The sequence below is a fragment of the Coffea arabica genome, chromosome 2c (assembly GCF_036785885.1).
Source record: "Coffea arabica cultivar ET-39 chromosome 2c, Coffea Arabica ET-39 HiFi, whole genome shotgun sequence".
NCBI classification, from domain to species: domain Eukaryota; kingdom Viridiplantae; phylum Streptophyta; class Magnoliopsida; order Gentianales; family Rubiaceae; genus Coffea; species Coffea arabica.
The window spans coordinates 66,625,314-66,641,448 of NC_092312.1; the positions used below are offsets into that span (position 1 = coordinate 66,625,314).

At 33.4% G+C, this 16,135-nt stretch overlaps 1 protein-coding gene across 1 annotated transcript; it reads right to left on the reverse strand.

The window, feature by feature from the left end:
• Window positions 1-275: 275 nt before the first annotated feature.
• LOC113723658 (kinesin-like protein KIN-14U) lies at window positions 276-3,532 on the reverse strand. The gene is made up of 10 exons (XM_027246649.2): window positions 3,026-3,532; window positions 2,858-2,941; window positions 2,548-2,709; window positions 2,338-2,444; window positions 2,001-2,182; window positions 1,743-1,907; window positions 1,433-1,651; window positions 1,258-1,295; window positions 1,023-1,150; window positions 276-932 (listed from the first exon to the last, which is right to left on the reverse strand). Exons 1-10 carry the CDS (start codon window positions 3,249-3,251, stop codon window positions 321-323), a joined length of 1,923 nt encoding a protein of 640 aa, XP_027102450.2. The 5' UTR covers window positions 3,252-3,532; the 3' UTR covers window positions 276-320.
• Window positions 3,533-16,135: the final 12,603 nt, after the last annotated feature.

Here is a 16,135-nt window from a genome sequence, read left to right on the forward strand (position 1 = left end):
AATATAGACAGAAAATGTTTAAGCACCATTTATCAAAAAGTTCAAACCAAGATTTTACATTATATGCAGCTTAAATGTATGGCACAAAGTGAACATTTCAAAGACCTCAATCCCAAATAACACATGTCAGAGTGAGGATCATGGGAACAAATAATTCGATGATCCCCTCGAGCTGAAAACAATTCCAAATCTTTATCCAAAACCTGTAAGTGTAAGAAACACACTGCTCCTTTGAAAAATAGGAGAACGGTAAGAGCCATCTTGAAAGTAAAAAAATCACATATTTTGGACCTAAAGTAGTTAACACTTTCCTTCTTCTGTTATATGACATCAGACATCCTTCTTCTATGATGATTAAGTCCAACTTTCAAGTAGGGATCAGAAGAAGCAATTGTGGTGCATGGAGTCATGGCAGGCGAATTTGAATCTAGGCCCTCACATTTAGCATCCTCCATCAGCAAACTAATCGGTTCTCCATATCTTGGCTTTTTGTTTGCCTTCCGCAAAAGCCCTTTAAATCGGGGATCAGAACAGCTGATGGACTGTGACCCTGAAATTTGGATTGAACTTCGAGTCTCTGACCTAACACTTCTTGTTTTGCTAATCATCTCTCTTTCTGCAGTGCTCTTTCTTTGCCGACTAGCAACTGTAGAATTCATGAATCGAGGCAATGAATTTCCAACAGTATTCCGAATAATTTTGGCAGACACTCTAGGGGTCCCTGACACTTCACCTAAATATTCTTTTGGGCTGGTGGGATTCTTTTCTTCTTCTTCAAGATTTTGACAAGTCACCAAAGAAATACTTTTATTCTCAGGCAGCAGATACTCAACCTTTAGAATCAGTTTTCGAATTTTTTGACACTCCTCCTCAGCTTCGTTCATCTCATCCTCAAGTTCAGAAATCTTTTTTTCTCTTTGCCTTTTCAGCTCCTGAGTGAAATGTGCTAAGGATAGGTTATGATCTGTAGTCATTTGTACAAGGAACAAAGAAATGGTGACAAAGATATTTGAAACACATACATTTGAAAGTTCTCTAATGCACTCCACTGCTCTTGCTCTCTTAGCAAAAGAAAACGAACAAGATGTCTCTCCGACATCCTCCTCATGTGGGCTCGCATGCACAAACATCATGACTTTTGATCGATCACCTAAAGTAAAGGAATCAAGGTACACAAGGTATTTCCAATTTGAACAGTAAATGAAAATCACTGACACAACATAATCAGTTGAAATTTGTGAAGGCAAGTGTTTTTACCTAGCGAATCTCTCAGGATTTGAGTCAATTTGCTGTTTCTGTGGAAGTTTATCCGTTAGTTAGTCTATAAATCCTCTGATAATGGGGAAGCCATTGCAAACAGTTTCAAGAACTTAGAACCACATACTGCACTTTCACCTTAAAGATCAATAACAAAAATAAACTGAGCAGGCACCTGTATGGTACATGGCCTTTCTTTCTTCTAAGGGCGGCAATGACATCTCCTAAGGCTGAAAGAGAAAGATTGATAGCCCTCCCCTCATCAAGTGTTTGTCCAGTAGCTCCTGTTTTCAGTAAGCGCTCACTGCCCCCAAGATCAACCATCCACAATTTGCTTACTGCAGCTTTGGCTCCTGAAGTATCCCCAAGGCGGTGTATAGAGATCCTTGTTAAGCTAAACACATTAAGCTAAATAGATCACATTATTATCAAGTCAAATAATCTAATAGCTAGCAATAAATCTGCCCAAAAAGCCCTAAACCTACCAGTGCGATCTGCTTGATGCCTCATTCACATTAGTCCATGAAGTAGACCTAACACGCCGCCCCTTATTGTACCACCAACTTGCTTTTGTGAAATTTGAAATTTGCACCTCAGTGAGACCTTCAATTTCAACTGATCCTTTTGAATCTATTTGTATAGTGGGATTGCTGTAGTAGAGTCAGCCAAAAGTATCTAAAAACTAAATGTCGAATACATTCTTGTCTCTTGGCATTAATAATAGGGTGTCTGAGAATAATTACCATTTTGATACAGCATAAGATCTGCAGGATGGTTTTGGAGCAAGCAAATCCCTGAGACTACCTAAATAAACTTCCACCATGCTGATGGAAAATGCAAAGGAAGTGCAGCTCTCTAAGGATGTCTTATTGAAGAGTGCTTTAAGAACACGAGGGATAATTCCAGGTGACTCACTTTTTCCATCCTAAAGAACAACAGTCAAAGAGTTTGGTGTTATCATTTATCCCATACAGCATCAGATTGAAATGTTTTGCCCCAAAACTAACTGATGACAGTCTTTTCAAATTAAAATGAGCAGATAAAATTCACATTCAGGCAACAAAGAACTGAATAACTAACCATTGTATATGTCTTGCCTGTGCCTGTTTGTCCATAAGCTAATATACATACATTGTGCCCATCAAGTGCAGATCTGAGAATTGGCTCAACCTCAACAAATACATCTTCTACAGAGTGTTTAAATAAAATAAAAGCCTTTATATACCCAGAAAAGCTAACCAGCCAAACTTGGGAAAACACAAGAAAATGAAACGAAACTTAGTAACTAACCTTGGCTAGCTTCTTGAGGGAAGACTTTATCAAATCCAAATTCTTTCTTTTGTCCACCATATTTAATTACAATTTTCTCCGGTTCAATTGAAAGCGGTTGCAGAGATGTCCTCTTCTCTGTAGATAGAAAGGGCCTAACACGACAAAATACTCGAATGCAACCTACAAGTTAATCCCATTCCTTAGCAAAGAAACAACAGAGAAGCACAGAAACATCCAAAAAGGAAGAAAAAATTTAAAAAGAATGTGGTGATTGGGGGGGGAGGGCACTGTTCAAGAAAATCATAAATAAACAAACATTAAATATCACCTTTAATGTCTAGAATCTTATTAAGTGCTGTTCTTCTTTTTTCAACTAGAGATCTCTCTTTCATCTTCAAACGCTCAATCTCTCCTGCATAACCCAACAAGAGACATTTTCAGATAATGAAGCAAGATATTATCCCACAAAAAGAATCGGAATCCCAGAAAATTTTACCTTCTAAATCCTTCATATTTAGTTCAAGCTGATCCTTTTCCTGCTTTGCAACCGCATTAGTATCTGCAAAAGTCCCAGAAACCTCTCCCGAGGATTCATCCAATCCAGGAGCCGCAGACACCCCATTAATTGAATTCGAATTTGAGTCCATTGGAAGAGCTTTTACTAAACATCCCCCATTATCAACAGTCAATGAGATCTGTTCTTTCTCAGAAGAAATGAACATTTCTCAAAAGTCTCAGCCAAAAAAATTCAAATCTTATAATCACTTCCCAGAAAAATCTAAATATTTCAAGAAATGAAGAAATGCTTTGATTGCTTTGCTATTCAAGGAAAACCCAGAAAATTTCTTTTCAAAAGAAGATTGTATTCAACTCTAATTTTCAGAAAAAGAATAAAAAAACTGAACATACCCACATGGAGAAAACTGTAAGATCAACAAACAAAGCAGATCCTATGTCCTAGTAGTATAAACTATGCATACATATATGCACACGACATATTTTATTTCAATTTAAAAATGGAGTAAAACTGAAGCCATCCCAGATTTCAAGCGCCAAAAAAAAAGAGCAAGAAATAGTAAAGTATAGTAGAACAAAGCTTTTCAAACACCCTTTGTTCTTGGGAGCCCAAATTGAGGAAATATGGTAGAAGATTGAAGCAACAACGTTTGAATTTTTTGGATTCTCCCTAGAATTCAGGGTGATTAGTTTTCTTTCGTTCAAATACTTTTTTTTTTTTTTTTACAATGCAATGATTGATGATTGATCACTCCATGAGGACTCTGATTAGGAGGTGGAAAAACCTGAAAAGCTACTTGGACAGTTAGGACGTTACAATAGCCAATAAAAAAAAGTTTTAACAGTTACTAAACAGGGACAGAGAGAGAAAAGGGGACCTGACAGTTGGTTAGCAGATCTAATATTAAGCTGAGATGTAAGAATCTGACATGAGATGTTTTTACTTTTTAGAACAATGGATTTAAGGAAGCGGGAGCGTGAAGGAGCGGAGGGAACACTGAAAAGTGAGCATTTCTCAATTCTGCCGGCTTAGCTTTTTGCTTTACAACATAAATCATGGGATAACCTTAAGTGCGCATACTAACGGATTTTGTTGGATTATGTGTACTTTTTCCTGAAAAACCACTCACCAATGGTTTGGATTAGTGTTTGGAAAAACTGCAAAAATGGTCCCTCGTGTCTGCAATTCTCCTTCCTTTTTACTTTCTTACATACAAATCATGCAGTTTGGTCTCTATATGTATCAAACCAATTTTTTGTGCAGAAAAGTTGATTAGCATGTGTAAATACTGCGAGGACTCGTAAAAAAAAATTATTATTATTATTTTTCGACTCCTATTTTTACTCATTTAATTATTTATTCGAATATTTGCTTCGATTATTATTTTCTAGCCTTATTAGACTTAAATACATGGAATTATGACTTCATTATATTTTTAAAGTGACTCGTTTCAAAAATTAATTTTTTGGAAGCTCGATTAATGTAAATAGTAAAAATGTGTCTGAAAACTTTAGCCAATTGAGAGTACAATAAGGTTGGAAATTTGGAGACATGTACAATGGTCCTAAAATAGGTAATTTTAGGTTTAAGTACTCAAGTGATAGTTAGTGGTACGATCGTTATAAAAATTTCTTGAAGGTTTCATTTTATCGCGTCTAAATTGGAAATACGCGTTTTCACGCGCGCGATTAATTGAGGGATTTTAGACCATTATTTTGGGACAATTAAGAGTGAATAATATTTGTATGAATATAAGTGCATTAGAGGTTTAGTGCACTAGTGAAACAAATGCGAGAGAAATCGAGCCCGAATCGCGCGTGTACACGCACTAGTGAAAGTTGACTTTTGTACAATTATGGGCCACACAAATGAAGCTTCTCTTGGAAGCCAAATTAGATCAACCCGCACTCTCTCTCCTCTCCAAAGATAGCCAGCCAGCCTCTCTCTCCCTCAACCTCCAAGTTTCAAAATTTCTTCTCACAAAAACCTCACCAATCTCCATCCAAATCCTACCAAATTTCATACACACTTAGATCCACTCTTGGACATCACTTTGAGCTGCAAAAATGCGCTAAACTCACGGTTTTTCTGGAGCAAAGGGGACCGAAAATCACTGCCTTGGTCTTCAACTAGAGCAAGTAACGATCCACCTTTGGAAACTTGGTTTATGTGAGTTGATTTACACTTATAAGTTTGGATATTCATATGGGTGGTTGTTATTGTTGAAAAATTTTGAATGTGGGCTCTATGAACTCCCACTCTTGGATGATGGCTGACGTGATGTTTGATGATGGGTTTAATGTTGGTTTAGTGCCCAAAATGGTAGATTAATGGGGTATTATTAGTATGAACTTCAAGAAATGCATGAGGGAAAAAGTTCCAATTCTGCCCCTGCTTTGAACGTACCTATTTCTGCGGAATTTTGAGGTTGTAATGACTCATATATGATGTTTATATGTTGTATAGATGGTGTATAAAATTTCATTGAAAAATATTGAGGTTTGGTTGGTCAAATGAATTGATTTCACAAAGTTGGTAAACCTGGAATTTTTCCCGACATGCTCAGACCAGCTTTCTTGTTTTATCCATAACTCTGTGCTCTGATGTCAAAATCAAGTTCTGTAAGCGGCATTTGAAACTAGACATTCCCACCTTTCTAACGGTATAAAATGCACGTTCTAGTTCCATGTATGTGAGCCGAACCAACCATTTAAATTCGGCCATTCTGTTTCTCTGTTTTCCTGGAACGAAATGCTAAGGCTGCAACTTGTGGCTCGAATTCGAGCTAGTTGTGTGCCGAATTTCAAAATGATTTCTTCTGTGAAATTATATCTCTATGAATGTGTTTTCCAACACCATAAACCATGCCCAATTCTGAGTTAAGTTGAGTGATTTATGATCAAAATACGGAACCTGCCCTGCTCTTGAAAACCCTAACTTTTGGACAGATTTGATGCAAGACTTGGTGTAGATTTGCTAACTGAATATTTTGGTGCTAAACACTTATGAAATGGCCATGAATGTTCCTTAGGCTTTGCCTACACTAATGAGCCATGTTTGAGGAATTTTTCCTTGACAAAATGTTTGGAATGGAAAACAAAAGGCTCAAGGCAGTTTTGTCTTAGGATTTTCGAAACTTTGGTTGTTTGATTGACTACCTTCCCGAAGGTATTTTTCCATGAAATTTGATAGAGGGATACTCTTTATATAGGAGTATTATACTACCGAATTTTGTACCAATCCAAGTTCATTTTGATACCTAACTAAAGTCCCAAAGTTGGAAGCTCAAATCTGGAAATTTGTTCACCAGTTTTGGATTTTTTCCCTAACTTTGAGCTACCGTATCTCGGTGCTCGAAACTCCGATTCTTGATCTGCTTTTTCTGTTATAAACCTTACTTGCAGCTCTAACTAATTTACAAATTTCAGAGGCTAGCTCGCAACATGTGAATTTTATCGAATTTCCAAAGTTAGCGAAAAACCAACCCCAACACAACCTTAAGTACTCTGAAACAGTAACTTTGAGCCCGTTTTTGAATATTTTTCATTTAGAATCATGGAAAAGTGTCTTCTAAGAACTTTTAGTACTTTCAAAGAGGTTTTCAACGGTACCAAGTTTTCCAATTTTTGACATGTAAAATGTGAGATACGATTTTTCAAAATATCATATCAAAACTGAAAATTTTCCGAATTCCAAAGGAAGGGAGTTTTCAAGCACTCCTTATTCCTTCGATATTACTTGGACATTTTATACTTGATTTTCCAAAATGAAAACTCGATCGCTCTTGTACTTTAAGAAACTCTAGTTGAACCTCGATTTACGAGTAATTGAGGTTCGTTTTCGTTAAATTTCCTTAGATTGTACTTATATACAATCTTCCTTGATAATTGGGGCACGTGAATGATAATACATTATTATTTGCTCAGACGCACACGAGAACCTTCAAGAGAATCCTACAGTGAACACCTGAACTTCCAAAAAATATTTCTTCTTGATTTACTCGGTGAGTGTCAAGTGTATGACTATTTGAACTCTATGGACTTGATTCATGCTTGGCTTACCTGATTACATGCTTAGCCTACCTGGTTTTGAAAAATGGAATCGAGTGTGTACTTTATCGCACTCGTTCTCATTTGAAACAAATGACTCATGTTTAACATGGTTTGCCTGGTTTACATGACCTGAAATACATACTTAAACCTGTCAAATGCTTGAATAGATGACATGGTATGCTATGGCTGCATACGTCGTTGGAGTGAATCTCCTCGACACTTACATGATACATGGGGGACACCCAAACTCATAGGCCGACCTTGGAACTTGAGCCGGCATGGGCTTGGTCGGGAATCTCGGTGAGCTATGAGATTTACATGATAAGCTTGATCTATTGAGAGATCTTGCTGGCATACTCGTGGAGTATCGCCTTATAAATGTCGTGCTGGCCCGAAACGGTGTATGGTGGACGGATAAGAAGTAAGTGGTGATCTACGGTTTGGAAATATCAACCCGGTTGACGGAGAGTCATCGCGGGAAGATATACGACTGAACTGGCAAAACAAGTGAAATTTAGCTCCTGAGAGCTACCATATCCTTGAATTGTTTCTGTTTACATTTTGTTGACATTATTAATTACTTGCAAGTTATCACTTGAACTGTTACTTGGGTTTGTTACCTGAACTATGTGTCTGCATGTGTGTTCTTGGCCTCACAAGCGTTTTGCTCACCCTGTAGATTTGTTTTCCTTAACAGGATGGAACTCGGAGGTGTACTGGAGAAACCCTCCTGATGTGCTTTTGTTTAGAATTTCTATTATATTTTGGCTATGCCCTTGGTTTTGGGTTGTACTTTTGGAATTGAAATGTAACTTTTGGGGCGTGATGTATATTTGGGATTCATGATGTACTTTGAACACCCGACGTGCGGGTTGGATAATGGATAACTATTGTTAAACTTGAACGCTTCCGCATTTACTGTACTTAGGTTATTTACTTGTGTTGTGTAGTTCGATAATAAGGTTGAATGGAATTGCTTAACTCCTGGCGAGAGTTAGGCAGGCATCCCGCGGGTACCCTTTGGTTCGCCTTAAGGAGAAGTGGGGGCGTCACAAATACACAACTTAGATAGCTATTGAAAAAAAAGTTAAACAATTATATATGTATTATTTATTGGGATTAATATTTTCTACACTGATAGTGTATATATTATCAGTTTTGGATAAATGACAATTATACAAAATTTGAATATGAAATTCAATTGTTGCACATCTTTCATGAATATAATGATGATAGTGTACACGCTATCAATATATATAAGATTTGTTTTATTTTTTTTAACTTACATATGAACTTCCTTTTAAACGAGGGAATGGTGATTAATGCATGTGTTTGTTCCTTCTTCTTTTTTTTTTGGTCATGTGTTGCTATTTTTGTCGTGTAGTTAACACACATGGTAGAGATGGGACCTTTTGAACCAAACTGGTGATTGAGAATGAAACATGAGAGAGCTAATACTATGTTTGATTATTTTTAAGAATCAAAACACAAATTTCAGATAGGAGCAAATAAAAAGTATAATATCCAAGGCCTTCTACTGTAATTTCCTTCTCCTGATTCTAATCTAACACTAGTAAGTATAGCAAATTTAGTTGCTCAAAATTCTAATAACCTTATACTATTTAAGAATGAGTTTAGGGCAAAAATTTCAACCGCAAGGGTAGAGCTATTTTGGAAATATGAGAATATTTGAAGTGCAATTGAAGTATTGAATATGAATCATTATAGCTAATTTGATTTTTTTATAATTACTTAAATGTTCTGTCAGACATTTAAAGCTATGGGTAAGTTTAACATGTGGCAATATTCAATATCCGATTAAACATTGGGTGCAATTGAATTCAACTTGTATTTTAGTGGAATTACATAAGAATCCTTTTAATCATTTAATTGGATTAACATCCAAGTCTCTTAATTTCTTAAAGCCTTTCTCATCAGTTATTTGCAAACTTATGATATATAGATGTTAAAACACAATTAATACTGATTAGTAGAGAAGTTTGGTTTCTTGGCCGTTACCATAGTAACCCCTATCTATTCAAATTCATTTCATTTACTTATAACTTTGTTCCACTACAATCATGTAGTCTATTGAATTCAGATGTTGCTATATTAGTTACCCCTCTTTCCCATTTTGCAACATCTTTTTCAATAGGTATGTTTTTTTTTAACTAATATACTTTTTGGTTGTAAGAAATCTGTAATCTTGCAAGTTGTATGTGCAATACTTTTTTAGTGTTTTAATCCAATTGCCCATGTTAGATAGGTTTGATAGGGAGGAGATCACATTTGTTAATTGTTATTTGTGGTTTAGAATAAGTTTATCATCATAAAATTTTTCATTTATAGATTGCATTTACTTCTTTTGTTGTTTTAATTATTAGTTACGGTAATTTTCAAATTGTTTGCTTTATTGATGATTCCATTTAGGCAATTTTTTACTTCATTTGATTTGCCAATATGTTTAACTATCTACTTAAAACTATTTGACTGTAGATCCAAAGTATGTACTTCATTACTTTTAATTGTTTTCTTGAATTGAGTAGATTAAGATGTTTTAGTACTTTTTTGAGGTAATTATTCATCTAGATTAGCATGTTAGTTATTGTATATCTTTGCAACTAGGTCAAAAACTGATGTTTTGTGATTGTAACCCCTACTGAGAAAGAGATGCTTTGCTATATATCCTAAATCATACAATAAATAAAAATTGATTGATTGGTCAATGTGGATGTTTCATGATGATATGCCCTTAGAATCAATATAAATCAAAGAATTTGGCTTGCAAGAACCAAAATTCCACTAGCAATGATTTCTTCAAGTATGCTAATTATTCAAATCTCACTTATATGACAAGATAATGAGGTGGATTGCCTCATATCAAAGTCAAATTCAAACTAAACAACAAATTTTAATATCCCTAAAGTGCATGAGCAGATATAAGTAAATCTTTTATTCTATTAGATTAGACTCAAAGTGGTTAATTGTGTTTTATAATTATATTTCAGTGCATATTATATTTTTTACTCAATATGTAATTTATGATTTTTCTGTTTAATATCACATAATAAAATTGGCATACTTCAATTCTTATACTACAAAATACTAAATAATAATTATTAACTATCTTTAATTATATGTACTAAACTCCCGCGCATGGCGCGGGCTTTTTCCCCTAGTAGTTCTAAAATATGAAAGAGTGCAGTTGGTCCTTAATGTTTAAAATTTGTATTGTATTATAGCCTGAAAATCAATCTTTTGAAGAGAAAAAAAAAAGAATCATGCAATTTCGATGTATGCCCTGTTACAAAGACAAATGCAAAAGATGATGAGTTGATTACATACTACAATAAATGGAAATGCATGCTTTTCTTTGATATAAACTCAGCCTCTACCTATAGCAAACCTAAAAGGAAAGAAAATTAAAATTTTGAAGATGATATTGCGTAATTTCATACTTATGTACTAAATTAAAATTTCAGCAATGCTTTGAGGACTAATCAAGTAATTTTCTCTTCAACTAGTTAATAGTTAAATCTTCTATATGTATAGAAGCATCCCTACCATACTTAGGGTCTAAAATATGCCACTTCCCACATGATTATAAATTACTTGCATGCAAGGTTTTTAGGCAAATGTACATGTTAAGTCAAGTAGTATGATGTAAGTAATTGTCAAACCCTTCATAATTGTCAAACCCTTGATATATTTGTTTGAAATTCTTTTTTTATTAATTTTAAACTAGTTTTTGAATAAAAATGTTTTTTTTTTGTATAAGTAGGAGGGTTTGAATAAGTATTTCTCACTTACACTCCCTTTTGCTGAACCATCCAACTCATCCCTTCTCACATGCGAATATGATACATACAATCGTAGATTAAACATGGGTTGTAAACATGGTATGTACGATCGTATATAGCCAGGAGTGGAATATCCAAGTCCTTGCATGCATAATGAAAGCTTTGACTAAAGCTATCAAGGTAGAGGAAAATTTTCAGAGAATATTGAAAAAGTCAAGTGTAGTTATACTTCAGTGCAATTAAGGCTAAATGGTCCATTGCCTTCGAAAAATTAAATTGTGATGGAACCTCGAACTCTGTCAATATCGAGCTCGAGCTCAAGATATTAAATTCGTTAGTTTGCGAGTCGGCTCACGAGTTCGAGTATATATATATACTTTTTTTTAATTTTAAGTATATATATTTTTTATTTTAAGTATATATATATTTTTTATTTTAATAGTAAAATTACATATATATCCTTAAAATTTATTATTTATTAAAAAAATATTATTTTATTTATTTTTAAAAAATAAAATAATTTTTTTTTTCGAGCTCGAGCTCGAACTTGAAATTGTCGGCTCGTCGAGTTCTAGCTCGAGTTCGAGTTCACTAAAATTAAGTCAAGACTCGACTCGATTAAGCCAAAACTCGACTCGACTCGGCTCGGCTCATTTGTAACTCTAGTTCCACCAGCACAATCTTGACACAGAAATGATGCGTCTTGTCTTGACACAGAAATGATGCGTCTTGTCTGTACAATTTATCGCGTAGTCATAACAAAAGGTTTTCAATAGAATAGAGTGCATTTTGGTCCTCAAGAGTTGTCCCTGTTGCCACAAAGTTGAATGAGGAAAAAAAAATAAATGCACAAAGAGTGAAATATCGATGAAAATATTCAATCCTAGAATTACATATACAATAATGTAATGTTCAAAGTTCTCTCCTTAAAATGTTTTTTGTTGTTTATGTGGATGGTTAATTGGATAGGTTCTCGCCTTGTTCAATCAAATATTACTCATTTTACGAAAAAAAAATTATCTACAGAATTACGAGTACATCAAAGTGTGAAAAAATGATAGATCATAAGATAGTGCGTGGTCACACATTTTGTTTATCTACTTTTCTTTACATCCTTTATGTGCTAAATCTCAAGCTACTAGTTTGTTGAAACAAAAAAAAATTTTGTAATCTTAATTCACAATGTTTAATAATACTCTGTACAAAATATCAAGACGTGTTTTAGCCGGCAAAATATCTGGTACGACATTAGATGAGGATTTGGAGCCTCGCAAGTTCAATTTCAAACAAATTATGTAAATCTAACAATATCAGATGTAAATTCATATAATTTCTTTCTAATTGTGAACTTTGCATAAAGTTAGTTACATAAATTACAATTTTAAGTTCTATATTAAAATTAGGGTTAATCACAATTAATCCCCTTAAGGCATACCTCATTTCTCACTTTACTCCTTAGCCTTTAATATTGCTCACTTAACCCCCTATAGTACAAAATTACCCTTCCATTATTTTGACTTTTCATATATCTTTTTTCCTCTCTTTTATTTCTTTTTGTCTTTCTTCTTTTTTTTCTCTTTCATCCTTCCCAATAGAAAACTCCATCTCAACGGAAATTTTTATCTTGAATTTGTAATTGCATTTCTGGGTGTAGGTTTAAAAGGCATAAAAAATTAATTTTAATTTTTTGTATGATGCTACGTGTCACAATTTTCAATTGATGACTATTAATCAGGTCACAATTTCATCTTATGATATTTTCTTGAGAATAAAATGAGAAACTAGAAAGAAAAGAGGAAAAACCAAAATTAAAAGAATTGAAAGGCTAAAAAAATTGTATTTTAGGAAAGTGATTTGAATATTTTGTAATCATTTAATGAGAAAATAGATCTCTGCAATTCCTCTTTTTTAATTTCAATCATTAAGGTTCTGTTTGATAAAACTGAATCTGAATTCTGAAGTTTGAATACTGAAACAATTAATTTGCTGAATTTTAAGCACTGAAAAAAATATATGAATGTCTGAATTTTAATGCTAAACCTATTTATACTGTTTGATAAATATTTATAGCTGAATGGTTAATAAGTTTAATTTGACAATTTTGCCCTTATATCATTTCATTCAAAAAAGAAATAGAATCTATGATTTAATTAGTTTAAATTTGTTAGGTATGAAAATGACAATATTCATTTTTAAATCAAATTAATATAAAAGATGAAATATATTATACGAGGAGTATGGAGAATATGTGAAAGTCATTAAAAAGGGAGAAAAGAGAAACTAAAAAACGTTAGATAGAGAATATTAGATTGTTTAATTAGATAAGAATTTTGAACATAATTAACAAACAAGGGTAAATTTGGTAGATAAGATAAGGTAGTTGAAGTAATTCTATTGATTCTTATTAGAATTAAGCATTCAGTTAGGATTCTTGTGCTAAAAAAAATACACACAGGTTCAGCACTGCTTAACATGTTCAGCAATGCTTAACAAGTTCAGCAAATAGATTTTCATTTATCAAACATTCAAAACATCTGAATGTCTGAAACAATTCAGATTCAGTACTTTTTTATGTTATCAAACAGATCCTAAGATGAAGATTTTTTGTGAGAAAGAGGAAGAATTAAAGAAAGAAGAAAGAGGCAAAGAAAAATAAAGGAGCACAAAAGGGGAAGGAAAAAAAAAGGAGAAAAATAAGAGTTTAGAATAATAGAGAGATAATTTTGTCCAATGGAGGATAAAGTGAGACAAAAAAATGATTAGGAGGTAAAGTGAAAAATGAGGTATACTTTAAGGGGATTAACTGTGATTAACCCTTAAAATTATACTAGTTTACATCAATTATTGTAAGAATTTCACAACTTACTAGACAACAACTCAACTTATGAGACCCTCTTGTTTCTAATTAGATGATCGAGACAAGCAAGCTTGCATATTCCTCACCGTGGTGTGGAACCAAATTTCAGTAGGTAAACACTTAAATGAATAAAATGCAGTCAAGTATAATTCATTATTGCTTCTTGAGTTATTATTATTTTTTTTTTTTAGTATAAGTAGGAGGACTCGAACCCGAGACCTCTCACTTACACTCCCTCCCCTGTACCACCCAACCCAACCCAACCCTCCTGCAGTTGCTAAAATCTCCGTACTATCAATTAATCTGAAACAACGTCGACAAATATTTTGAGCTCTTGTACCTATGTTTGAAATACCAGAAAAGCAATAAATCATTGGGCTTTGCTAATCCACCAGAAACTGGTGGATTTCTTATCCAGAAGATGGCATCTTGAATCTTTGGCATTTTGATTGAGCAGGCAAGTAAAGTCAAGTTAGACCTGCAGTTCCAAATTCTCGTGTTTCTGGCACAAGGATAAATTAGTTGAGAGTATTTAACTGGTGGCAGCTAAATTTTGGAGATTTGGCAAGTGATTGATCTTAATTACAATCAAGGAGATGAGAGATTGTGGATGAATTGCGCAAGTTCATCACAGTTTTGCCTGATGCATGTGCTTTCTTTGATTTACCACCGAAACTGTTGTGTGGAAGTGTGTAGAAATAATTGGTAGTTTTCGAATTTGTTTGATTTACCTTTAGCCTTTACTATTTTTTAAATAAAAAAAGCTTGTCGAGTTTTGTTCAATCGAGGGGTTATATCATCAATTATGCTGTCATTTATGATACCAAGCAAGAAGATGCTTTTCCTAGCATAATTTTTGTCATGGGGAGTTCAAATAAAATCTTAATTCTCCTATGAAGTTATAATTTAAACAACCATAAATTTTTTTTTTTCTATTTCTTAGCTAGTTATCCCTCTCTTTTTAAAAATGGCCAAGTTTTCAAGTTATACCTTTTTTTTTGGGGCAAAATGTTAAGGACATTACTAGTTCGAGGAGTTTATTTCCAAAATAACCTTCTTTAGGAAAAATATTTCCAATGTAATGCTCTTTCACAAATTATTACTTTTTTTAATCTCTTTTATGCCTCGTAAACTTTCATCTTAAATGTTGTGGGATCTCATGTCAACATACCTCCTCTGTCTTCCAAGGGATAATTTCACAAACCTCCCAAAAGATTTATGACAATTATAATATAGTTAGCTCCCTAAAATATTATGCATACCTTTCTAGAATGGTAGTTTTAGGTTTTACTTGGCTGATGTAAGGGGGAAAAAATATCATATTATTGCCTCAAATTTCCCTTAAGGAGTCTCATATTTCAATCAAATTATTCAATGTATATATTTTTGTTTTTCTCCTATTCTCAAATAGTCTCGCCTCAGGCCTAAATCATTCCCTCCATATTCCTTTGGCCAAATTTACTATTGTATATTTGTGTTTGCAATTATTTATTAAACTTTTCTCGGAGAAAAAATTGAGAATAAATGGAACGAGTGAGAGATGGGTCGATTTATTAACACTAAAATTTGTGAGACATGGGGATTTGGACTATGGAAAGGATAAGAAAACTTTTAATAGTGAAAAAAAAAAAGGTAGATTGAAGCTGTTGGAAAGAAGCAGCATAGGGGTAATACAGTACTTTGTAATGGACAGATTCTTGGTGATACATTTTTCAAGTTTGTTAAGCATTTTATCACTTATTTTTTCCCTTTTTCAAAAAATTATGGCCAGAATTTTTTGCAAAGTTTATGAAGATTGCTATAGTGATTTTGAGTCTCTAAAAAAGCACAACAAGCATAGTATTTGAATGTAGAGGTGTGCAATGCGAAATTATCAGAAACCTTGGAAAAGGCTTTTTGAAATTATCCTTTATTGTTATACTATTCACTTTTTTCTACCTTGTGATTGTTGATTTCCACATTTGCACTCAAAATGCAAACGCGAAAAGCAAAATTCAAGGAAGAAAAATAAGAAAACCAAGGCAATAAACATAGTAAAAAGACTAGATTGATCAATACTAAAGTATTATGAAATGATTATAGCATTTCTTTTTCATATTTTATGAGTAACTCTTTTTTGAAAAAAAATTAGGATGATTCCTAAAAGTAACATTATAGCATTATTTCTAAAAACCCAATATCGAATCCTATTGGTTTCGATATAAAGGACTTTGGATGATTGAAGAGTTTAAAATAAAAAAGTACTTCTTAGTTATAATATCTTATCATTAATCAAATGTGGAATCTTATGTTTGTTTCCTTCCTTTTTTTTTTTTTTTTTTTTCCTCTGGATACAGATTTGGTACAATCAGAATGGAGTGTTGATCCCATTTCTAGCATT